The sequence below is a fragment of the Anopheles nili genome, chromosome 3, assembly GCF_943737925.1.
Source record: "Anopheles nili chromosome 3, idAnoNiliSN_F5_01, whole genome shotgun sequence".
Classification (NCBI taxonomy): domain Eukaryota; kingdom Metazoa; phylum Arthropoda; class Insecta; order Diptera; family Culicidae; genus Anopheles; species Anopheles nili.
In genome coordinates this window covers 21,966,176-21,991,817 of record NC_071292.1, presented here as the reverse complement: position 1 = coordinate 21,991,817, position 25,642 = coordinate 21,966,176, and the positions used below count along the sequence as shown (strand labels likewise).

General features: G+C 47.1%; 2 protein-coding genes across 2 annotated transcripts in view; both read left to right on the top strand.

Annotated features, from left to right (window-relative positions):
* Nucleotides 1-19,173, top strand: part of LOC128727156 (ankyrin-3-like) — a 52,940-nt gene extending 33,767 nt beyond the window's left edge. Inside the window, exons 7-16 of the mRNA XM_053821033.1 lie at nt 631-747; nt 5,313-5,562; nt 7,695-7,790; nt 8,488-8,718; nt 8,792-10,479; nt 10,549-10,818; nt 12,715-13,842; nt 15,208-15,549; nt 16,624-16,759; nt 16,824-19,173. Of these exons, the coding sequence (XP_053677008.1) occupies nt 631-747; nt 5,313-5,562; nt 7,695-7,790; nt 8,488-8,718; nt 8,792-10,479; nt 10,549-10,818; nt 12,715-13,842; nt 15,208-15,549; nt 16,624-16,759; nt 16,824-17,292 (4,727 nt within the window). The 3' untranslated portion in view covers nt 17,293-19,173. The remainder of the gene's footprint in view (nt 1-630; nt 748-5,312; nt 5,563-7,694; nt 7,791-8,487; nt 8,719-8,791; nt 10,480-10,548; nt 10,819-12,714; nt 13,843-15,207; nt 15,550-16,623; nt 16,760-16,823) is intronic.
* A 2,049-nt stretch (nt 19,174-21,222) lies between these two features.
* Nucleotides 21,223-25,514, top strand: LOC128725201 (inhibitor of Bruton tyrosine kinase). Its single transcript, XM_053818926.1, has 6 exons — nt 21,223-21,459; nt 21,533-22,078; nt 22,159-22,259; nt 22,333-22,647; nt 22,717-23,601; nt 23,672-25,514. The coding sequence occupies exons 1-6, from the start codon at nt 21,223-21,225 to the stop codon at nt 25,470-25,472; spliced, it is 3,885 nt and encodes a 1,294-aa protein (XP_053674901.1). The 3' UTR covers nt 25,473-25,514.
* The last annotated feature ends 128 nt before the right edge of the window (nt 25,515-25,642 follow it).

Genomic DNA, 25,642 nt, shown 5'->3' with positions numbered 1-25,642 from the left:
TTGTTCCTGTTTTTGCTTGCCTCTTTCGTGACTTTTTGGCGCGCTAATAAGAGCCTTCGGTGGCATTATGTTTCGTTTCCGGTTTTGCTTACTAATGAGATAAATTACCGCAAAGTTGCTATACTAGTGCTTTCTTTCTTTTATTCTCTTTCAACTTTTCAATAATTTCTCACTTGGTAACTCTAACTATCTCTTTCTTTCTATCCCTATTTACTTTCTTCTATCCTCTTTTTTTTAATAACTCTGCCGGTTTCTTCCCCCCCACTTATGTTCAATATGGAAATAATTAAACAATGCACCACTGCCACGGTTGTGGCGCTGGTTCGAATCCTTCAATGGACGCTTTTCCGGCCCACGCGAAATGCGCCAAAATCGGCAACCGAATCTCGCACACCCGCGTGGCCTCGTTCCTTTGTTGTGGGCTTCGTGTGCTGAAAAATACGCGCCATGAACACAAAACAAAACCTCACCATATTCGGAACGTGTTTCGACTGTGGCTCGGGAAACATAACGAAACGGTACCGCATAACGCTCCGCATCTCCTTGCAAATGTCCCCCCTTTTCCACCCCCTTTACTGTCCGCTGTCCGCACCCACTGTTTCGCATGGCGTTCGCCATTCGTCCCCGGAGGGCCCGAAGGAGGCACACCGCCCCCAGCGACCGCCGTGAAAGCCCTATTGCAGGCGCAGCAATTGTACGGTGGCAGCGGTGCTATCAAGTACTATCAATCGCAAATGCGTTACACACGTAAGTTCGCCGTGAAAACTAATCAGCTTCAGCTACTCACACCAAAACAAAAACAGAAAACTCACTTCCACCCCCTAATCAGACGCCTCCCTCCTCCTGCAGTGTCCCGCCCTAAGGCCGAAACATACACACCCCTACCTAGTCGTCCCATTAACACGCGCGCTCAACAACCCGGTTTTCGCTCCCGGGGTGTGAGGATGGGTTCGTTCGTTTTCGCGCGTAGAATTGCTCTGGTTCTGGTTTGGTGTGTTGTTTTAGTTCCGTTTCTCATCACCGGCACGGGAACGTCCTTAACCGTACCGTCCATTCTACGTCCTGCATGAAAGGACACCGCGCGCTATTCGATCTCGTGTCCATTCATTCAATCACATTCGCGTACATTCGACGCAGTGTGTGTGTGTGTGTGTTTCACACATTTCGAGTAGTATTCGACGTTTTTTCTCAGTCCTGTTTGCCTCATTTTTCGGTTCTCTTATTTCCTGCCGCGGTACCATCCATAGCGTAGAGGCAGCACTGTGTGAAAGTCGTCCCATTCCATGCATCGATCATAAATAGCAGGCGCGCGTGTGTTCTAAATCACTCACTAACTAGGTTCACTCACTAGCTCACGCTCACCCGGTCACTCACGCCGCGGGTGTTCTTAGTACATTCCGCGGCGGGTAAATTAGAGCGAGAACAAACGCCAAATTCAAAACACTCAAGGGTGAAACATGCAAACCACATCTCTCGTGGAAACGCCGCATGGCACTACAGGCATGAGTGCGAGCTAGTCTTTTTAGGACTTCAGTCAGTAGCGGACGCACGCACGCACGCACGGGGTAGCAGTTGGGATCGGTTTCGGTGGCGTCCGTAGTAGTCGTCTCGCGTAGTGTCCGGTTGGTCGTGTTTTGTCCTTCTCCGGAAAAGCCAGCCTACAGTTCAACACCGGCCGCTCGAAATCGGATCGTGGCGAATGGTCGTCTCGAATAACCACCTTCGGCACCTTCTTTAGCCCCCAGGTTAGACGCCCTCCTTCTTCTCGATTTGTGTTCTCTTCTGCAGGGAGGTTTTTGCATAAAAATTCCAACCCATATTCAGCACAAAGCTAGAAGCTAGATCCGTGTGTTTGTGTTTATTCACGTGGCCACCGGGAGCCGGACTCGCGCGGTGAGACGAAACGTGCTAGTGGAAAAAAAAGGGAACACATGCCACTAATTATCGTTTATTCGCCAGTTTGATTGTTTTCCCCCGCAAGGTTGGGGGACGACGGAACACCCGACCGCCAGCATATTGTGACACATTGTGAATCGCCCCGCCAGTGTGCTAAGGGCGGAAATAGTCTGGTGTGTATTTGTGTGACAGAGAGAGAGAGAGAAAAAGCAGGGGGTGGTCAATCAATTCATTCCACCCCGACCGTGGCTCAGGGTGCCGGCCTACATAAGCCTACATAAGGAGGTTTTGCAGTGTTGGTAGTGTGCGACTTTTTTTTTCGTTGCTGCCCTACACGCGGTTTGAAACGAATTGAACAATTTGACCAAACGAAGCGTTTGTGCCGCAGCCGGCCACCATCGAGAGTGATAACACCCGGTGACCGTTTTGCGGGTGATTGTGTAAGTACTTGAGTTCTGGCGCGCTTTGCGCACTGAAGTGGTTCGCGAAGTGGATCTTTCGGTCAGTGTGCAAGGCAAAGGACACAACCACGCCGACGAGTGCGGCCGGGTGGGTCAATTATTAAATTAAGAAAGCGAGGAGACGTTAGCGTGCCATTAACACGGTTTGCTTCTTGTGTGGTAGGAATGGAAATACCTTTCTTTTCTCTTTCAAGAAATCCGTTTGTCCAATTTCTTTTATATTACAACTTCTCTTCTCAATCAGCTCCCAAATCATCTAATAATTTAGGTGAGACTCAATTTACGCTTAGTTTACATTCGAAAGTCGTCAGAAAATGATTGTTTTTGTGGCGTAAGACTCTAACGGCTAGAAATAACATCGCTTCCAATGCTTATAATTAAACGCGATCCTGGACGTTCCTCCACCTTTACGATCCGATCGCGGCATAACCATGTCAGCACCACCTCCTCACACGGAATAAATTAGAGCGATTGGAAGACTTTCCACCATAAACCAAGCGGACATTAAATGCTGTCTCTCACTCGCGCTCGTCCGCCCAATCGCCTTACGTGGGGTTTTCCGATCGCTTCTTCGATCGGGCACCGACAGAAACGGCGTCTCCGCGTTCACAGATCCTCACAAAAACTGGGACATATGTAATTTATCATAGTCTGACTGTGTTCGCGGCGTTTCGGCGCTGCGGTTTGTTTTTTGGATAATCATTTTTGTCACTTCGACACAGGCACGCATTGCGTAAATGAGGAAGCGCATTCGACTTGCGCTAGCGTCGATCGTCGTGCGCTCCGTTTGCGTGCCACTCGTCCATTTCCAACCGTGCATGCATTGGAGTTCATAATTTGTGGAATGCAGTTTGTGGCTTGTTCACGCTCGTCCCTTCGCAACCGCCGTCGCAACCCGTGTCCCGACGGTTGGTTGGAAATGGAATCTCGTGCCAGCAGCAGTAGTAGTAGCGCTCCGGCTGCGATTCGGTTTCGTTCGCTATAAATAAACAGCCGGTGCCACTGGGCAGCCGTTACCATTGGGTTTGCTGATGCACCCGATGCAAGCGAACGCTTTGGAGCCGGGGCGGTGTTTCTTTCGCCCTCCTGAAGGTCCACGGTCGGCGACTTACCGGAAGAGACATTTACTGCGCTCTCCTGGACCGAGTTCCGATGTCAAAGAGCACGGGCTAACGATGAGCAGCGGCCAAGCAAAGGAGCAGGCGCGCGCGTGCACGTTTACTTGCCTATGATTCTCTCAATTGAAAAATGAGCGGAAATAGACCGCCTCTAGAAGACCCCGGCACCTTCATCGCAATAGCACGGGGGTGGGATGGCGTATGTATGTGTGTATGTGTGGTTTTTTTAGTATTTTCCGTCATTTTAGTCCCAAAATTTGGCAGTTCCTTTCTGGCGTTTTTTGGAAGCCGTGCCTGGTCGGAGTGTTGCATCGATGCGAGACACCCCTCGGTACAAACTGCCCCGTACTGTGGCCCCGTATTCGCCGGTGTTTTGGGTGGATAAAAATACATTTTCTCTTTGAACTCGCGGCAACATCCCGCGTGAGCCGATGACGTGACGGTGGGAAGTTGATCGTTACGCCTTCGAACACGCTGCTCTCGTTGTCGCTGCTTGACTTAGTGAATTATTTTCCTTAAGAGGAGGTTCCTTCTTTCTTTTCCAACCAAACGAAGGTTTCGAAATGCACCCCGCGAAAGAAGCATGTTTGTTTCCGCCCAACCCATGTTTTCTAGTGAACCGCTTGCAAACGGCAATAAAGTAGTACAAGATCGCTTGTGAGTCATCACAATAAAAGCCAATATTTATAGCTAGCGCGTAATAGTGCACCCTGGACGAACATGTGTGGCGCGTATTGTTGAATATTTGCTCAAATCGCAAGTGGTGCCGCTTTGTAATCAGACCCGTTTTGCTGTTCGGTTTCAATCTCGACCGATCGGAAGTTTTGAAGGAAATTAAGAGCCACACGTGCGGTGTAAACACCACAACTCGTGTGTTATTCGCACACGAGTGCTTCCCAGGAAACCGCGAGGGAATGGATGCTGCTCGCTTGGTGTGAGAGTGTGTCTACCAATTTTTTTTTTTTGGTCAGAATACCCGGTCAGTAGTGAAGGAGGGCTGTAGGTTTTAAGATAAAAAGAGATCGCCGTACGTTCGTTCGTACACTCCCGCGCGTCGTCTGTCACTTGCTGCCTGTCGATCAGAGCGGCTGGTTGCTCTATATTCAGTGCATTACCCGCGGCGTCTCCTCCGTGAAAAGTGCGTGCCCGTGGTTGTGCATATACATTGACGTGATACTCGGTTGTTGTGGGAGTTTTCACGACGATCACGCGGTAGTGCACGGCATCGTCAGTAGCTCATCGTTTCTCGCGCGGGAAGTGTCAGTTTACCGAGATGCCCGTTCCGACCAGTAGCCAGTAGTGGTTTGCACAAGAATTGGGGTTTCGAATGACGCATGCCTTGCGGTTGTAGCTAGTACACCGGCCGTTGTTGGGTTGTGACGTTCGGTCGGTAAACGGTAGTGATAGTTTTTAGAACACTTGTAGCCATCCAAGGTAGACTTAGATGTTTGTGCTCGGTATCTCGTTGAGGTGCAATCAACAGAGACAACTTCACCAATGTCGCCATCACATCATCACATCGCACTTACAATCGATAAGCATTGCCGCGATTAATCATGCTTCATTCACTTCGCAATCGTAATCGCATCGAACGAGTGTCAAGCACCGATAGTGATGAGTAGCGACGCCCTGGAGCCGCGGGCGCCCTCAGTGTCGTTCGGTGTGACAACTCCTCCTTTCATATCAGCACCCAAGCGCGCGAAAAACGTGTGCGCCAGTGCATCTTTCGCGATCATCGCACGCCATCTCGAGTGTTCGGTTGGGGAACGATCCTTCATGCATAGTAATGGGTTTTCTATTTGCTTTCTCTTGCCCGCTCTGTCCCCGGCATCACCAGGTGAGGATCCGATCATGTCCGACCAGCAGCAGTACAACTATATGACGAGCGACGAGAACAAGCAGTTTGACGATACAAACCTCACCAACATGAGCATCGATCCGTTGAAGGACGATAAGTACCTGGAGAAGATCATCTCTCGGGCCGAGAACTACACCGTGTCGGCCATGGATCGCTCCCATACGCCCAACCCGCTTGACATCACCGTGACGGACAATGTTAACATCACCCGCAAACCGATCCACCTTGGGTAAGTAGAAAAGGGCATGAGCTCTAGGTGACATCTTCAGCCGTTCGATTATTCGAACCATCTGTCAAGATTAATGGCTCTCGTCGTTCGTTCGATCACAATTAACGATCGCATTCGATGGTGCTGTTGTAGTTGGCGCTTTAGGGGTGCTAGGCTATGGGGCCATTTACTTTAGTTCGTCATCTTTTTTACGATCACCTTCTGAAGCCAGGTCAAAGATCTTACGAATAAGAAACGATCGTAAAAATGCTAAATTAAAAACGATCATCGATTGCTTCATCGTTCGCGACTAGATGAAATCGAACGCTTTCGGTGGTTTGTGGTTTAGGTTTAACTATTTTTTTTTCTTCTTTTTTGCTTGTGCACATTCGCGCAGTGTGTGATCGAATTTGTTTTATAGACTAAATATTCTCACAAAAGCCACGAGCGGTACATCCATCATACATGTAGCTATTTCCATATGTAAAAATACTATTTCACGAATTGGTAAATCATTTTTCGAAGCTAAATGTAAGATATAAGGCAAATCACTCATTTGAACTTTTAGCTTTATAGCTATTAACAATATCCATTTCGCAATTTTGTAATATATACTTCAACTCAGCTCAGTATGATATAGTATTTAGGAGCATAGTTTTCGATGCCATTCATTCATTAACAATATTTGTCTGCTCAGTACCAGTCAACCAGTCGCATTTATCGTAGATCTGAATACACCCTTGGTCAAGTGACCTTGTGATGTTGCTGACTTTAAAGTTATGTGCATGAACATGTTTGCAATATTTGTACAGTTGCGATATAAAGCACATTTTTTCGAGGGTTGTGGTGTTTTTTTTTTAATTTTTTAAATATTTTTTTTGTAATGATTTGGAGTGCAATGTTCGCGCATGTTACTTGAACATGAAGTACCATGCGGCTCCATTACCCTTTTACTACTTGCGGTACTTGTTTTAGATAAATTGATTTTTAAATGCTCTATATAATTCTAAATATTTTTTTATTATGCTATATTTACACATGTTGTTAAAACATGAGGCACCATTTGTAATACTATGTTTACACATGTTATTAAAACATGAAGTACCATGCGGCTCCATCAGTCTTTTGCTGGTGATTATTTTCATCGCAAAAATCATTTATTTTTTTCCTAAATTATTAGTTAATTTTAACAATCTTCTAATTACATCAAATGATTTATGTTGAAGCACATGTTGTCTTTTAGGTGCACGAGTCGTGAGTAGGTTTTAGGTATATAAAAGCCAAGTGTTGCCAATATTTTTGAGTAGAACATAAGAACATTCTCTAGAAGCTTCCTATTTAACATGTTTAACAGTTTGCACTCTAACAGTGTGGTTTTGAGTGATATAAGGAAGCATATCGAAGGGCCTGAATCATGTGAACATAGATAGATATCAACTAACCGATTACAATAATGATTAGCTCGATAGTAAGTGGAGGCATTTAATATTGGCATAGTCGCTTAGAACAGGTACAACCATGATTGTGTCATGATGATATAATAGTGCCGTCATCATCACCCTTTCTGCACTCTCTATTGGGTGCATTATTTAAAGCACTACGAATCGTGCTTAAACAAAACGCAATTTCTTTACCATTGCCATTTACTACGATCATCCGTGTAAACGTGCTGTATTAATTTGGAAACCGTTCTCTTTTCTTTTTTTTTTCTTTTTCCAACATCCCAATTTTCATGCATCCCTCTTCATAAACATTTGTTTTTTTTTCGTTCACGTTGATTTTGGTGTGCAAAACCAACATAAACACATCTCGCATTTCCTCGTTATTTTCATAACCTCGAACGACAACTTTGGCTTCATCCCATCGCTCCGTTTCTCGGGTGTGCGGCGGAACCGGCTTTTCTGTTACCTATCGATGTGTGTTTTTCGTGTGCATTGGTTGGCATTTTCACTCACAAACTGTACCGCCTGTCGTATGGAACACGAACACATAAAATTGTATTCGCGTTTTGCTACGGATATGTTTGAAAATCAATCCCGCTTCCCGTTTTCCTCCTCCTCATCGGCATCCATGATTGACCACTATCAACGATGGACGTGATATTCGTAAAAATGAAAAAAACAAAAAAAAACAATCCAAAATTTGATCCACAGATCGCAAAGCAGCGATGCGCTGTCGTTGACAATCGACCGATTAGCCAAATTGTACTGTGGTTATCAGAAAAAGTTTGTTCCGATGTGTAGGGAAAGGTATACCAAAATTTGTTTTGCTTCTGTTTGTTCTGTTTTTTTTTTTTAATTTTTTTTCGCAATTGACATTATCTAATTTTGAATAATTTTGCTGATTTGTGTATTTGTTGTTTGGGTTGGTTTGTGTAGCGTTAACTCATATTAGTTTTTGTTTTAAGTGTAGTTAATGGTTTTGATATCTGATCAAATATGTAACCGCATGCATATACCATTAATCATGCTCTAAAATATAGTTGTTAAAGTTCATATTAATTTTGCTCGTTAATGTTCATTTACAGATCCGTTTTCCTATCATTAAATGATTTGATAATATTAGATAAAACCTGTCAAGATGTTAAATTCTCAGCATAATAATAACTTCTATTGAATTGATATTTTGTTAATGAATCTTTGTTAAACAAATTCGAAAACTTCCCAAGACAAGTAATATGTTTAATTTTCAATAGCTCTCTCTTTTTTTTAAATGTGGTGGCGGTTGTCCGTGTTTTACACTGTTCGAAATAAATATCTGGCCATAAAATCATAAAATCCCCCAGTGCTCATACATTCTCATTCATGTTCATCGTAGTAAACTTGTAGAGAGTGTAACATACTCCGGAACTAGCTCGATTGTTGTTTGATCGATCCGGTGTAGATTTGTTTGGCAACCGAGTTAATTAATTATTCTTCCGTCTATCCCACGACTCACGGCGTGCAGATTTTTGGTGTCCTTCCTCGTCGACGCCCGTGGTGGTGCTATGCGTGGTTGCCGTCACAGTGGTGTACGAGTGATCGTACCTCCACGATCGGCAGCACAACCAACGAGAATCACGTGTCGTTACGTAAAGCCCTCATCGCAACGCGTCATAAACGGACCACCGCTGATGGAAGGTGAGGCTCTGGTAAGCCGCATTCTCGAGCTGGCCCCGGTTGGCGCCAAGTTCCTTGGGTAAGTGATCGTAGTAATTTATCCACAATGATCATAGCAGCTTTTTATTGACCGATTATTTCGTGTTTCACAGGCCCGTCATCCTCGAGGTGCCACACTTTGCATCATTACGCGAAAAGGAGCGCGAAATCATCATCCTGCGCTCCGATAACGGGGAAACCTGGCGCGAGCATACACTCTACGACAGCGAAGAAGCCATCCACGAGGTGCTGAATGAAACGTTCAAGGGCGATACGCTGAACTTCCTGGAGGATCTTCACACGAACCGCATCACACGCGTCGTAACCAATGATTTCCCGCACTATTTCTCAGTTGTGTCTCGCATACGGCAGGAAGTGCACGCAATCGGACCGGAAGGTGGAACAGTTTCCGCTTCAGCTGTACCGCAAGTACAGGCCATCTTCCCGCAGAATGCGCTCACGAAGAAGATACGCGTTGGACTGCAGGCCCAACCGATCGATATGAATACCACGGCGAATCTGCTTGGACGTAGCGTGGCGGTGTCCCCAGTCGTTACGGTGGAGCCACGTCGTCGTAAATTCCACAAGGCGATCACGCTCAGCATGCCTGCACCGAAGGCGTACAATTCGGGTATGATCAATCAGTATTCGGGCAATGCGCCGACATTACGTCTGCTGTGTTCGATCACCGGTGGCCAGAACAAGGCCGTTTGGGAGGATGTGACCGGATCGACGCCACTCACATTCGTGAATGATTGCGTTTCCTTCACGACAACCGTGTCGGCCCGGTTCTGGTTGATGGACTGTCGCAACATCAGCGAAGCGACGAAGATGGCCACAGAGCTGTACTCGCAGATGGCGCATGTCCCATTCATGGTGAAGTTTGTTGTGTTTGCGAAACGCGTCGATCAGAGCGAGGCGAAGCTGAGCGTCTTCTGCATGACGGACGACAAGGAGGACAAAACGCTCGAGCATCAGGAACACTTTACGGAGATAGCGAAATCTCGGGACATCGAGGTGTGCGAAGGACGCACGATCTATCTCGAGTTCGCGGGCAACCTTGTTCCGGTGATGAAATCAGGCGAACAGCTCGCTCTGCAGTTCAGCGCGTTCAAAGAAAACCGTCTAACGTTCACGGTAAGAATCAAAAACAGTCTGGACGATCTGCTGGGACGCATCTCGTTCATGAACGAACCGAAGGTAGCAAAGGGCGAACCGATTCAGACGCCCCTTTGCACGCTCAACTTTACGATCCCGTCCGAGAAGTTTAGTTTGGGTGGAGACGAGCTGGAGACGACCTCCGAGTTTGACCAGAGCTCGACGGAGGTGTTGAATAGCGAACAGCAGGCCATCATCGCCGCCGCCAACCGGGGCAAGACGCTGAATTTCACTTTCCAAAATGGTGACGCAACCGGGGACATACACAAGGCAGACATCAAGATCACGGACATCTGCAATCTTCTCGGTTCCGACTGGCCATTGTTGGCGGACGAACTTGACATCGCTCCGTCGGACGTGGAGTTGATCCGAGCGGAATATCCCAACGATGAGGCCCAGCAGTCGGTCGTGATGTTGCGGTTGTGGTTGCGCCAGGCCGGCAAGGATGCGACTGGCAATGTGCTAGAGCAGGCCCTAATCAAAATCAACCGGCCCGACATTGTGAACAAATCGATCACAAATTTGGAACCGGTGACAGATGAGTACGAGCGTCGCGTGGCGCAGCGCCAGATCGGTTCGATGAACGGACTCGATGAAATCGATCCTGCGAAGGTAAACGGAGTTGGAAACGGCATGTTACATGGTAAGCAATACACTTCATTGATCCGTAATCCAGTCAGTTCTACATTGATTCGAATGCTCTCCTTCACAGAATCCGGACACGAACAGACCGAAGAAAAGCAGGAACACGAGGCAGTAGAGAAGCACAAACAGTCACCAACGAATAACGACTCGCCGACGGATTCGGTGTCGCCGGATAACACGGAAGCGTTCCAGCAGATTCGCCGTGAGAGCGAAATCCTTGGAATAGCTGCGATGAAAAAGGAAGACCTCTCGACTCCGCCGCCCAGTCCGGCTGATTTCAGTACGCAAGTCAGCCAGAACAGCAGCCAGGCGGGTGTCGACGACGGGCGCAACGACGGTAAGTCGGAAGTCACCATTAGCTAACAGCCATTTTTTTATTTGTTCGTTCGTTCGGGTGGTTTTGTTTTCTAAATTCCCTGGCTCGTCTGTTGTTCATTCCCGATGCGTACCCTTTCTTGCATTTTAAAACTGACCTCTTACCATATTTTTCACAATCCTGTTTTATTGTCGACTACTTCGTGAAAGTTGTTTTGTGGAATTTTTGCAGAAATGTTTTGTGTTCAGTAGTAGATCCTTTCTCTACAAGTCGGATTTGTTTTTATGCATTCGTTTTATTTAACCTGATTCGAATTATGAATTGCCTGGTTTTTTTTTCCTCTTTTAATACGATTTGTTATGTTCGTTAATTTACCTCAATTTATTTAATTTATGGTTAAACTATCGCATAACACATTTTATAAAGGTCAATCAACCATCAGTCTGACCTTCATGTGTACCCTGACCTGGGATTAATGTATCCGAAAACACAACAGCGTTCCCTTAATAACAATGTATCGACTTTTGTAAATTCGTACGAATTCTCTGTTTTATTTTCCCGTATCTCTTGCCTGCTCATAGTGTGTTAAAGGCGCGTTTTTTTTGGGTATGAGGTTTTCCCTTCTCACCTTAGATAGTGTTACGAATCTCTTTATTATGACCGACAATTTCGTTGTTTGTTTTTTGTGTTCCCATAACGTTACCTTTAGCTGTTCTCTTCTTCTGAATGAACAAAACCGCGGGTGCCGTGTGTGTAATATTGTGTAATATTTCTTCCTTGTGATAGAATCGCGTTTCGATAATCTGTACAGTTTTGCGTTATGTAGATAGATAGATTTTGCGTGGGTCTAGACGCCGTGTTTCTGCTAGTTAGTTTAAATGATTCCTTCAAGGAATCTAGTGATTCATACTCACTTCGATGATTTCCACTAATGTGAATCAAATGCAAAGGAAAAGGATTCTTGAAACGCGCATATTTTTCGCGTACTGGTGTGTTGAAAACCCGTTCTATGCTGTATGTTATTTTTATGTGAATTATTTTCGTTTTTTTATGTTTTCTTGTGTATACGTTGTTTGTAAAACATCATGTATCTTTTTATGTCGATAGTATTGCTTTCATTCAGTTCGTATTTTGTTTCATGGTAAAAATATTACGTTTACATGTCATTCAGATCATATACTTACATCACAGTCCGGTGACTGTTTCTGCTACGATGTAGTTGGGAGTGAGTTACGTTTTACTTTGTAGTCGATCACATTTCGTGCGTACGTGTGTGTGTGTATGTTAAAACTCGCTCTGCTTCTTGATTTTTAAAATCAACATCTTTTTAGCGACCATTTTGAAGGTTAACTGAAAGATGAAAGGAAAGCTCTTGTCCGTCCGTTCAAACGGACATCATATTTCATGTACGATGTCATACCGAATCATTTATCCCTAGTGTGTTGCTGCCATTGCTCGGTCAACCGATGCACTTCCAATGAACCGATGCACCGATCCTTTCAACAGCACATCGTCTGTCAAACAACAGCATCATTTTTACTGTGATGTCGCCGTTCTGCTCAATCTATTTCGCCCTTTTTAGTTAGCTCTTCTTTGCTCCTTGAAAGCAGTTTTCTCTTTATGAAATGTTTTCGTCAGGAAACATTTCCTCCTCTCTTTATCTGTTATTATTTAACCTTCCGTTAACCATCACCATCCGAGGATCCATACTGCTCGTCGACTAATCATAAATTCGTCATATTCGTCTTATGTCATCCTTTGACTCCCCTTTTTGCGCCCGTCCCATATTGTTGTTTAAAATATCGAACGATTTACAACCGAATCAAACCAATGGCCACACACATGGCGAACGCGAACAAATCCTACACACGACGCTCAACATACGATCATCCCTTCCAACTCCTTCACTCCGGTCAGCAGTTGCCGAGGACGTACAAGAAATCATTCAGCAGGCCATCAAAGACCATGACACGCATGACGAGGACGAGGAAGACGATGCTGCGGTGGCGGTGGGACCGGCTGGTAGCGAATCGATGCCGGTCAGCGATCGAGATGAAGACTCCGAAGGGTTCGAGGTGGACCTGGAGACGGACAAGAGTGGCATGGTGCGAACGATCAAGAAACACTCCAAGGTCAACATCAAGATCAACAAAACAGTCGCCCAGCGACCGAACGTGGGTGACATAGAGTGGGAAACGCCGGAACCGGAACCACGCCAACCACAAATTGAGATCTCCTCCTTGAACCTGGAGGACGTTTCGAACGATCGGCGCTACAGTTTGGATCACATTGATCCCGTGGCCGAAGGACTCTCCGTCGGTGGTAGTACCCGGGCGTACGAAAAATCTCTCTCGACTCCCGGCGATTCCGCCCAGAAGAAATCGGAACAGATCGTCATCATATCGTCCGATAACAACATCTCTGAGGTACCGGCCGACTACTCCGGTGACATCGACGAATTCATCTTCGTGCAAACGTCTCCCGAAAACTTCGCCAAGATGGAGAAGGAACAAGCCGCAGGTGGTGTGGTCACGGACGAAGACGACAACAGCAACCTAGTGATCATAACGGAGGAGCATTATGACTACGAGCTAACGAGCGATGACGATCGGCGTTCGTCGAGCATGCTGGAGGATCCTTCTCCACCCGAGGAAAAGGACCTCGAAGGATACACAGTGGCACCGTCCTCTGAGCCAAACACTGGCACGCAGAAACGCTTCATTGTGGGTGGCAGCAGTAGTTCAGAGAGCGAAGAAGACCCGCAACAACGGCACCAGCGAGAGCACGCGTCCTCCATCGGACGGCGCACGGTTCGGACAAAACCGGTGCCCACAGGGCTTACGATTACCGAGGACGAAACGGTCGTGTTGAAGGGCAACGCCAGCCCGTCGATAATCGTCAACCAGCCGCCACCGCCACCGGGCCAGCCACCCTCCAGTAGCACCAGCAACAACTTCTCCATCCGTACGGGACCGGGATCGTCGAGTGGGTCAGATGTGGCCTTGCACGAAACTGCGGGCGAGCTGAGCGATGACGATGAAACAGGTAATTTGGCGCACCAGCTCACTCCCAACTTCTCTCCTCCACATCTCGCTGCCCGACTATGAGCTTTTAAGTGTCCCTTTTCCTTCCAACGCCTCCACCCGATGGAACCCAATTTCACACGCCCACCCCACCCGTGGCCCCACCATTATTGCATTATTTTTTTTTAATTTTAATTCGATTTCGATTTCTTTCGAGGATCTCGCGAAGATCCGGTGACGGAGGTCCTGCAACCCACGATTCTTGTCCCGATTTAACCTCATTTGCCATCCATTTGCGATCATCCGTTTCGCGTGTCCCTCGTGGCGTATGGTGTCGTAAAGTTGTATGTGTACCTGCTGGTGTGAAGGAAAAGGGAAAAATCATGTTTGGCCGTGCGAACGTTGCATCTGAAAATTGTGATAGGAAAGCCGTTAAAGATCCTCTGCACATGCACTCGCTCGTGCTTTGGACGATGACGATCGGGCTGATTTTCGCTAGCACACACATATACTTCACTTGATCATACCTTCGCTAAGGCACTCAAGGTGGCTGTAACACTTAATAAAAACCTAAAAAAAACCCAATCAATGCATCCTCCGTAACTTTCCGCAAAGGACAGTTTGCGTTTGTTGGGAGCGTATAAAATTGTTGCTTGGAAGGGAAATTACGATTAAAGTGTAGTTCAGTTCCATCATTTGTTTCGTATTCTAGTATCAGTTCTCGTTCATTTCCATCGCTTGGTTGTTTGGCAAAGTATTGGTTTACGTTATTTATACCGTTTTGTTTTCGTCCTGTAGAGCAGGGTAGGTGAAAGAACCGCAGGCGGATCAATGAAGTCCCCCTAACACACAACACCCCCTGTTGAAATGCTTGCTTTTTGGTGACGGTAGATTTGTTAAGAAGTAACACACGGCTCTAGGTAGCATAGGCTCTTATGGTGCTGAATGCAAAATTGTACATAACAACTGTTTGTTTTTGCGTTTCGGTTGGTTAGAACATGCTGCAGATCGTGCTGTTTACGAATGGTCTACAGGCACTTTCTCGTTTAGGTTGAAACTGAATGTCGTAATGATTTACTTTTGGACCTCTCTTCAATCGTTATCAACGTGTCAACTATGCTCGGATCGCTGTAAAGCAGATCGAGACGCTTATTTAAATCCTTTCATGTCCCCTTCGCTGGTTGTACTTCGTGTGGTCATCTCCGTGTGATTGAAAAATCACCCACACGTGGAGCATTGATGTTGGTGTACCTGTTTATGTTGTAAATCCCCGACTCCACTTATATACACACACGCTGCTTTAATCGGTTGATCGAAAAGATAACACGCTCAAAATTTGTGTCTTGTCCAAATTATTCCACCCCAAATTTTTCCATCCCCCTCAAAGGTAATGCCAACAGCAACCAGCCCGCGGTCCCCAAAAGCGACCGCCCCGGTGACAAACCGGAACCGGACACGGCATTAGCCGACGAATCGCACCCTCCGTCGATCGTCTCCGCGTCCGGTGTGGCGGTGATCGTGACCCAAGTGTCCAGCGAGCTGATCGACGATGAAGAACCGCCACAGGTGGTGGAAGATATGTTGGTCGATCTTGCTTACGGTGACGGTGACGATGGCGAACAGGAGGCGATCGTAGCTAACAGCGATAGCACTGATATACGTAGCACCGGTGGTGGCTCTGTACTTGTCGAAATGGAATCGGGCCTGGCGGAAAACAGTACCGAAATTAGTATGTAGAACCACTTACACTTGTTATTTAGCCGTTCTTTTTGCTACTGTTGCCCGGTGCTTGTCCACCTGTCCACTTGCTATTTGCAACTCTCTTCCCCTGTACAATGCCCTCTTCTTTGCACCTTCTCTTTCTCTATCCGCTGGCCACTCTATCTCTAACCCGTTCTTTCGATTGTCTATGTTTTCGCTCCTTTCCTTGCGACGCTCGGTATCTTTTCGATGGGTGAATGTTGTACATTTTTCTTTGTCGTAGAAATTATGCTTCTCAAAACTCTCTGTCCCTCTTCTGTACTGCTCTCAAAACCTAACTGCTCTCAAAACTGTGCTAATTCTGTCTTGCGTTCTAAGGATGTGTCGGTTTTATTTTCTTGTTATCGTTTGAGTTACGTTACGTGAATTATTTAATAACTAAAATTTAATCCTCTCCTGTCTTTCCTTTTTCGTCACCATTCTATCTACCTATCTTTCCAACAAGTCGTTACACTTGCCTGAGATACAATGTATTCATTTTCACGAAAGCGTAATGAAACTATTGCCAGGTTACCTGACGATGTTTCATACCCTTTTGTTTTTCACTAATACACAGCATAAATCACTCAATCAGGCATAAATCTGGCAGCACAACTAAATTTTTGCATGTGTTGAAAAATGAGTTAATTTATCAGTCTTCGCATTTTTGGACGAAAAACCCTATCCACACTAACGAGTAGTTTGTCGCTCTCCATAGTTGTCGTAGTACATTAGGCAGGATGTTTGGTATAACCATTTTGTATCTGAAACAAATAGAAAAGTAGCAACATTACCATTATTAACCCTCAAGTATTATATCGAGTACAGTAAGAATGGTGTAGCATGAACACCAAATTGCAACATTTGCATGCAATCGGTACTAATGAAAATGCACACTCAGCAAGTTGAATTGTTCATGTGCGATAACTTCACGGTTGGTGTGATCAAACGGAGCTGCTACAGAGTCGTGGTGTTTGAGAGAGTACGAAAGTGCTCCTGCAACAAGTGGATTCCAGCAAAAGAAGCGATTGATAATGGTCTATCTCTTTTCCCAACCTTACAGAAAACTATCTTGTTCAGAACAACGACCAGCTGGCAGGTATGGAGCCAAGCGAACCGCCAATGGAACCCACAACCCAGTTCAGCAACGGAACCAATCGAACGGAGACAAACACCTTCGTGGATGAGTCGGACGATGGGTCAGTAAAACGGGCAATAAATTCAATGTCATATATACTTACGGCTTTCCAATGTCTTCCACAGAACCGTCCGCACTACAATCATTACCACAACGACGACGCTGAACACGACCGGGGACGAGTTGCCGGAGGATCTGGAGGAGCAGCTACTGAAGCAGCTACGAGACCAGCAGTTGCTGCAGGAACAGCGAGAGCAGCAGCAGCAGCAGCAACACCAACCGGTGATAATAACGACAACCACCTCCGAGGAAGACCCGGAAACGGGCCTAGAGACAACGTCCACCTCAACGACGCGGACAACCACGACGACCAAAACCATCACGCTAACACCCGATGGCGACTTCCCGGAGGATGAGCTGCTGCAGAAGATTACGACAACCACAACGCACACCTCCCAGCAGAACGTACCAGAAATGTTGAAGGAAACGACCGTCACCGTGACGGAAATGGTCGATGGGCGAACGCTAGACGGGGCCGCGAAAGCACTCAACAATATAGTAGACGACTTCATGAACCAGGAGCGTAGAAATTAAGCGTATGTCACGTTGTTGTAAGTGTTTCTCTTCTCTAGCACGTAGCGTCGCAACACTCGGTGCGTTTGTCGATCGGTTCATCGTGGGCCATCGCGGTAACATGATCGCTGATTTCGGTCAGCATTACATAGGTCTATCCAGGGTTTCCTAATGCGCTGTCGGGTTTGTATGCACAAACCTATCAAATGCACCCGGTGCGGGTTAAACAAGTAGCCTACCGCCCTTTCCGTCAGTTATCTAGCCTGCCCAACTCATCCAGGCTCGTTGTTCACATACTTTTCGGCAGAGCCCCCGATTTTCGGGTGAACGAGAGGACCACAACGAAAAACTTGCTCCACGGATTCCACGGAGAACTTTTCAACTCTTTCTTCAAGAAACAAGAGTTGTAAAACCGCAATCATAAGTACACAGTACCCGGTGGTGGGTCTGCACTGGGGTCCAGAGATGGTTGTTTCACATCGGAACGCTTCGATACGGTGAACAACGGATCGTTTCGGCAAAGATTAGAGGACGCGCTCACGTGATGGGATGTTACAATGATGATGAGCGGTGAAACCACGTGCTCTATCCCGTTTGTAGGCGATGAAATAGAGATCTAACAGAATAAACACACCCACTCACGCCAGCATAAATGGAATTAAGCTTAACGTACAAAACTTCATGCAAAACGAATGCGCGTTGTCAGAACACTAGTGAACGTAGCGGAAAGTCATTCGAGACAGCATTGTGAACCATGCGAATACAAAACTCTAGTTAGTCGAGCACACAAAGATTCAGAACCTAACAAAAACGTAAATCCACGAGCGGGCATATTCATATACATATTTATCTTTAACTTTAAGACATACCATGTTTCAAGCACATAATGCTAAGGAGTTGAAGGGAAGTAAAGAGTGACGTGTGAGTGACTGCATCGCCCTTCAGAAAAGCTGCACTCCTGCTGGAAGTTGCGTAGATTCAGGCTAGAAATTCGACGTACCCGCAACACACTAGCGCTATAGATTAGAAGCCATCGCCACGATCGAACAAGACGACAGGGCATTATTAGGCGTTCCGCTGGCTCTGCGCATTTAGGAGGAATTCAAATTTTGAGCAAATAATCGAAAAGCTTCACATCAAAACTTTCCCGCTGCTGCAGGAAACAGCGTAGAAATGATTGTATAAGATAAATTATCGCTTCGCTTATCGTTCGCGTCCTTGCGGCGGAAGAAAGATAGTATGTGGGTGTGTGGTGCTAGTTAGGCATCAAACGATTAACGTTGTGCTCATGCTAGTAAGTGCAAGGTAAATCTCAACGTACACGCTAGTGCAAGTGCAAGTGAAGGATTTTTTTAAAGCACGTGTGTAAAACGTGCAACATAGAGAGGGATGTTTTTTTTTTTTAATTTTAAATTGTTTACTGTATTTATTCTGCGTGCTGTCTAGGTTTAGGCATTCGACGAACGAATTGCTTTGCAATTTTTAGTGTTTGTTTTCCTTCTTATTATTATGATTATGATTAATATTATTGCCCTGCACCTAACCCTTCTTTTACCAGTGATTTCAAGCATAAATGGGCACACAGGGCAACCGAATATTTTCGTGTTTGCGTTTATTTAATTGTAAAGGTGTACCAAGTAAGATTTCTGTTTCGTTGTACGTTATCGCGCAAGTGGCTTTGATTGTGAGCTCTAGGCAATTGTCTAGCTACTGCTGGCTACTATTTATCTCAATGTGCTGCAAATGACGCTTCCTAACGCAGAAACTTTTCGGAAATGTTTGCCCCTTTTGTGGAAAACGGCCGCGGAAAGGCGTACAAAAAAAAAGATTGCAAAATTACGCAAACTGCGAAGTACGGAATATAAGTTGACCATTTTATCAGAAGTAATTTTTGAATTCGTCCTTTGGAATGGGTTCACGCAAACAAAGTGAAAGCATAATGTCTAAAATGAGCATAATCGAGAATGGCGCGATGCCGTGCTGAGTAGATGTGTAAGAGTATGATACTATATTTTTGAATTGTGTATAGAGTTTATTTACAAGCGATTGCATTAACAAGCGCGTAGGCATATATAGTCAGAGAGGAAGTATAAGTGAAACTGAATAAAATACTGCTGCACCCTTGATTGGAACGTGTGATCGCATGAAGCGTGGTTGAGCGCTAAAATTTGCCAGCATCTCTCGCTCCATGCAAAAGAAATAAGCACGTTTTCCCGCGGATGAGCCTCCGGGCCGTGGTGGGAAACGCGAAAAGTCTACTGAATCTTATCTACATACATTTACCGGCACCCTGATGTGTGAAACGCTGTACCTTCGGCTGCTATAGGAGTCCCGACGATATCGATATCCTCCTAGTATGCAAGGCATCATTTCAATGCAGCAAACACAAAACAAAAATAATCTTGTGACCTAAACGCGAAATCATTACTAAATATATTCCACTGATCACAACTTACGAGTGTGCTTTACGTAGTTTTACTTTATTTTCATCCGAAAAACGAAACTACAACTGAAACAGGCAAGTTGTTCATTTAAACTTACAATATAGTTCCTTAGTTACGATATAATAGACGATATAATTCCGAAAAAGTACATTGCATTAATTGGAAATATCTTCAAGATTTGTTTCATATTATCATGGTTTGTATTACAATTTTAATCTCTAATATTGCTTAAATTTTAACATAAAATGAAATGATTGGTCAAATTAGCAGCTTGGCTGATTAAATTGGTTAGATTATTAAAGAAAATTCTGTCGTTTTAATCCTCGTTTTTATTTTCGACGGGTTTTTTAGTATTCTTATATTATTATACCTTTTCATTTAATCGGAAATTGCAATATTATTCAATAAATAAAATTATGCTAGTATTTTCAATTCTATTGTTAGAATTTCACAAGATTTATTCATATTATCCGATCCGATATCGATCTGCACGAGACCCACAAATCCCAACGTAGAGAGCGCGAAAACGATATCTGACGCCAAAATCCTTCCAAACGCGAAAATTTTTGCGTTCGATATTTGGGTCCCGTTGAAATCTCAGATACCAGGAGAACATGATTCTCAGCAGGCTACCAGCAGCAGCAAATCACCGCCTCAGGTGTGTGCTCTTCTCTCTCACTGGCGATAGAGCCCCGTTCGGCCGTTTCACCTGCAGTGCTGATACCGATGTGCTCATCTCACTCGCTCTCCATATCATTGCGTGATATGGTTTGCCCCCACGATAAGCCGGCCGGCGGATGCGTAGGGATGGTCCTATCAAAGATTGAACAGCTTTTTTTTTCTATGGAACTGTTGTTTTAAGCAATTGTAAAAATTTCTCAATTATTTTTTTCAGAAATAAAAGGAAGAAGTAAGCTAACAGTCATCAAAGCTAACAGCCGAAAAATAACATATCAGCTCACATTTACATTATTTAGCACAATTACAATACTTCTACGATATTTAGCATATGTTTTGTAATCCATTTATGTAATATCAACTTGATTACAAATCAATTCATTCTTACAATTTGTAAAACACATGCATTCAGAATTCTTATTGTCCTTCCGTAGTTTCTACAGTTTGTAACGAGCATCTCCACCAACCAAACATACTAATCACAACCAATGGGAAAGCCTTATACTCGTTCACGTGCACGCCTGAATTCCGGCCTAAGGACATCCTGAAGGATGAACTCAGATCTCGAATAAAGATATCATTTGATTCGTTTTTAATCATTTACAGGGCCAGTAAATCGAAAATGCAGCCCGCTAGCACCTCCCGCGTTTTGGCCGGCATGTATTTTCATTTTTTCGACCCGCTGATATAAACACCACCGAAACACTAGCCGCCGTTTTGACACTTTCCTTCCGCGAGCGAAGTGTTGGCAAAGTTTGTTTGTTGTGATCTTATGAGTGTACACAAAAATCGTTCCGCTTTTCTCACGAATCCGTTGCCCGGTCCCTCGATGTACACCATCAGCGACTACGACTATGAGTGCACGAAAAAGTGTCGTCTAGTGAGCCATGGCAACGCCATCACGGCCGCCCTTACCAAGCGCGCGATCACAGACGAGCTGCTGGCGGCGTTTATCGCCAAGACGTGCCGCAATTTCGCCCACATCCTTGATGATTGCGGCCGGTCGGCGTTGCACATGGCCGCATCCGTTGGCCGCTACGCCATCGTCGAATGGTTGATCAATCAGGTTCGGCTTTTGCTTTCTGGTGCGCTGTACGAAACAAGGAGCAAACTTTTTTCATTTGATTGCCTATTTTTAGGGAGCCAGCCTGTCGCTGAAGGATCATGAGTCCGGTCACACGGCGTTACACCGGGCGATGTATTACGGTAGCGTAGGCGCGGCCGTCCTGCTCGTGAAGCACGGTGCCGCCCTGGACGCTGCGGATGACGATTTCGTGAATCCGGTGCAGCTGTGCAGTAACGTGTCGGAGCAACGCTGCACCAGTGCGGCGAACGGTCGCGAAGTGCTCGGCCCAGAGCTGATGGTTTGGGGACAGAACAAGAACTACAACCTCGGGCTTGGGGATGCGCAAGACAAGGGCAACCCCGAGAGTATGGAGTTCTTCCGCAAAACGCGTACCACCATTCGGAAGCTGGAGATCAGCTCGTACCACAGCGTGTTCCTGACGCACCGGCTGGGCGAGCTGTACACGGTCGGGCACGGTTTCGGCGGACGGCTAGGCTTGGGGATGGAGGACACCATCGCGTGCCCGATGAAGGTTCCTGTCCCGTTGAAGGACGACGAGCGGATAGTGGACGTGTCCGCGGCAAAACATCACACACTCATCCTCACGGACGCCAGTCACGTACGAGCTCAATCCCAATCCCGACCAGCCAGCCTTCACAGACACCGTTTGAAGAGATTGTTTCCTTTCACACATTCCAGATATACTCCTGCGGAGAGAACACACACTGCCAGCTGGGTATTAAACCACCGCCACCGAAGCTACTCACCTTCAAGGAGATAACTGGTCAATCGATACTTGCGTGAGTCATTCGGAAGGCCAAACGGCCCCGCAACGGGTTGCATCAAATGAGATCCCGTTTTTGGTCCTTGCAGAGGCAAAACTGTAAAACGTGTGATAGCGCGTGACTACCATTCCATCGCCGTCCTCGAAGGGGACCTGTACGTGTGGGGCCTGAACGGGGGCCAATTTGGGTTGAAGCGGGACCCGCGAAGCGAGACGATCATGCTTCCGAAGCCGATCCCGCTCTTACCGGAGGGTACCATGCTGAAGGACGACGCTCACGCCGTGCGGCGGGACACGACCATTAAGCTAGTCGAATCGTGTAACGCGGCCGTCGTTGTTTACACGGTGAAAAGCTTTCTGCACATTTTCTACGGATTCAAGGTGAAAACGTACAAAAAACCACTGTAAGTAGTCCCAACCACCAGGTGAAGGGCGCCCTGTTTATGACACTGCTATTGGCGTTTCGCTTGCAGAATGGAAAAGATCGAATGCCTCTCGGTGGCCGGTGGGGAACTGCAGACCACCGAGCAGGAAGATGTCCACCGGGGTACGACCGATTTGCGGGTGCTGGTGTTTACAGCGTCGCGCAACATCTACATCTGGTACGAGGACTCCCAGCAGTTCGTGCGTTGCCTGTTCGCCCAATCGCGTAACCTCGAGGTGGAGAAGATCCGGTGGTGCTCGAACAATGCGCTGGTGTTACTGCTGGGGAATCTTTACCAAGGCACCATCACCAACAAGCTGCCCCGGACGGTGCGTACGCGTCAGCAAAGCGATTTCAAGGAAACGCACACCCGAAAGGAGCTCTGCGAAACGCTGCAAAGCCGGATCGAGCTACGACGCATACGGAACCTCAGCAACGTGGTGGATTTCGCGTGCGACGCAGAAGGCGAAAACTACGCGGCGCTGGTCGAGAACACGCGGCGTTGCTTCTGCGTACCAGAACTGGTTGAATCGAACTACGACTACGGCACGCTGCTGGCCGACGCGTCCGAGATGGACGGCGTGCACGATGTGGTGCTGTACGTCGAGGGGCAACCGTTCGCTAGCCACCGGTTTATCCTGTACCACCGATCAGAAGTGCTGCGCGAGCTCCTGCAGCAACACCCGGAGCAACAGGAGTTCGATCTAAAGGAACACGGGTTCGGGAACATGACGATCGGAGCGTTTCGACTGGTGATGCGGTACCTGTACACCAACCAGCTCATATCGCGGGCGGACGTTGAGCGGTTGGTGAGTAAACCCGTCCAAACGGGCTCTACATCGGTTGACCACGGCGCCGTGAAAGCGATGAGTGCTAAGCTAAAGACGATTATCGATCAGATGCAACTCACCGCCTTAACGAAATCGCTAAAAACGTGAGTATATGGTGGCATTTCCTCGCGAGATCTAGGATCGATTGACGCTCGTTTCCTTTCGCACTTGCAGTCTGCAAACGGAACCCCCCATAGAACCGTTCCCGATGCTGCGACACGACTCCTTCCCGGAGCTGTATGATCTCACGATCGAGCTGCAGGACGACAAACGAATGCGAGCGCACAAGTGCGTGCTGGTCGCCCGACTCGACTACTTCAGCATGATGTTCACGCACGGTTGGACAGAGCGGCGAACCACGGTCGATCTGAGAACGGTTCCGCGCGAGTACATGGACGTGATCGTTCCGTTTCTGTACGACAACGACTACGGTCGGGTGCGACGGCAGCGTTACTCGGAGAACTTCCTGCTAAGCATGGTCATTATCTGCGATCAGTTCCTGATCGAGGAGTTGAAGAGCATCTTCGAGACGATTGTCAGCCAACGGGTGCACCTGCGTAACGTGGGTGAGCTGCTCGAGTTCGGGTACCAATACAACTGTGAATTGCTCAAGAGCGTGTGCATGCAGTTTATCAGCGTTAATTTTGCGCGGCTGCTCGAGTGGCGTCTGCTGGACGGCCTGGAACCAACCGTGCTGCTGCAAATCGACCACTTCTACAAGGAGTTTTTCCGCCTATCCGACTACCGTACGATAACGCCCTTCGCAGTGGCGATCGGAGATGAAGAGTTGGAGCAGTTTGTGACCGACTTCCGGGTCGATCTCGACCACAAACCATCGGACAGGGCGGGTGAGCAGACGAACGGAGCACCGGAACTGGGGAGAGTCGGCAAGGTCACGCCACGCAGCAAGCACTCCGGCTTGTCTAAGCTCCAGCGGGAAAAGCGTAACTACGAAAAGGAAGCCATGGCGTACCTCGAGCGGTTGGTGTTGGAGGAGGCAGCTGCGGTCAAGGAGCGTAAAATTTCGGCCAGCAAAACGGCCCAAGCTCGAACGTCGGTTCCTCCGTTGAGCGTTCCCGCGCACGATCCAGTTGAGTCCGCAGACGAACGGCCATCGAACAAACCGTGGCAAACGGTGGTGGCGGCGGCTGACGCGAAACGGAAATCGGCTCTTACCGCGGCACTACGCGTTAACGAGCTCATGAAGGAGGAAGCCCGGCAACCGTTGGCCGAAGCGAACTTTTCCAGCCTGCGTACCGTGCTCGAGCGAAGCCCAACGGCACCACAGCTCCACCCGATTCGGTCACCGGATGAAGGGTACGAATCGGCCGGCAATGTACCGCGGGGCGCCATCAACTTGGCGGATTTTGCCATCCAGAACGGGAACCTTTCGCAGAAGCAACGCAAACGGCTCAACTCGGAAAAGTCACGAGCGAAAGCGGCCGAAGCAGACCAAGCCAAACAATCTGGCTCCGATACACCTGTGGTCGTGCCCGTGGCTAATCCGTGGAAAAACATCAACAGCATCCCGGCGGCAGAACTGTTTAAAATTGGCGATTCTCCGCCCTTGGGTTCGCCGGACGTTTCGGGACCAACTGGAAGCCGTCGGCAACGGAATCCTAGCACCAACGTAGAGCAAAATAAACAACAGCAGAACGCGACAACTGCCACCGGAGCTGATCTGTGTTTGGATGCGTCCGCGAAGAAACAGCGCCAGCGGCAGTCCAGCACTCGGTGCAGCGTCGGAGAGAAAGACTTCAACGAGATCCTGGCGGAGGAACGGCGTCAGAAGCGGTACATCGAGATGATCAAATCCAAGTCATTGGCGCATACGCAGATCGAAGAGCGTGCGATCGAGGAACTGCGTGCATTCTACAACGTCGACCAAGTGTTCGATGAGAGCATCACAGTCGAGCGGTACCGACCGCCACTGCTGGAGAATGCACCCAATTTTGCCGTGTGGCAATACCAGTAAGTAAACGTGACTGCCAGGAATCGCGTCCCCCCGTGTACAGCGTCGAGTGTTTTGTATGTACCTCCTATTTTTGTACTGATATATGTAAGCATAAATGTGGCTTAAGCACCTTCAATCACGGAAACCTGAAATAGCTTCAATTGTGTTTTATTTAAACGTTAAAGAAATAC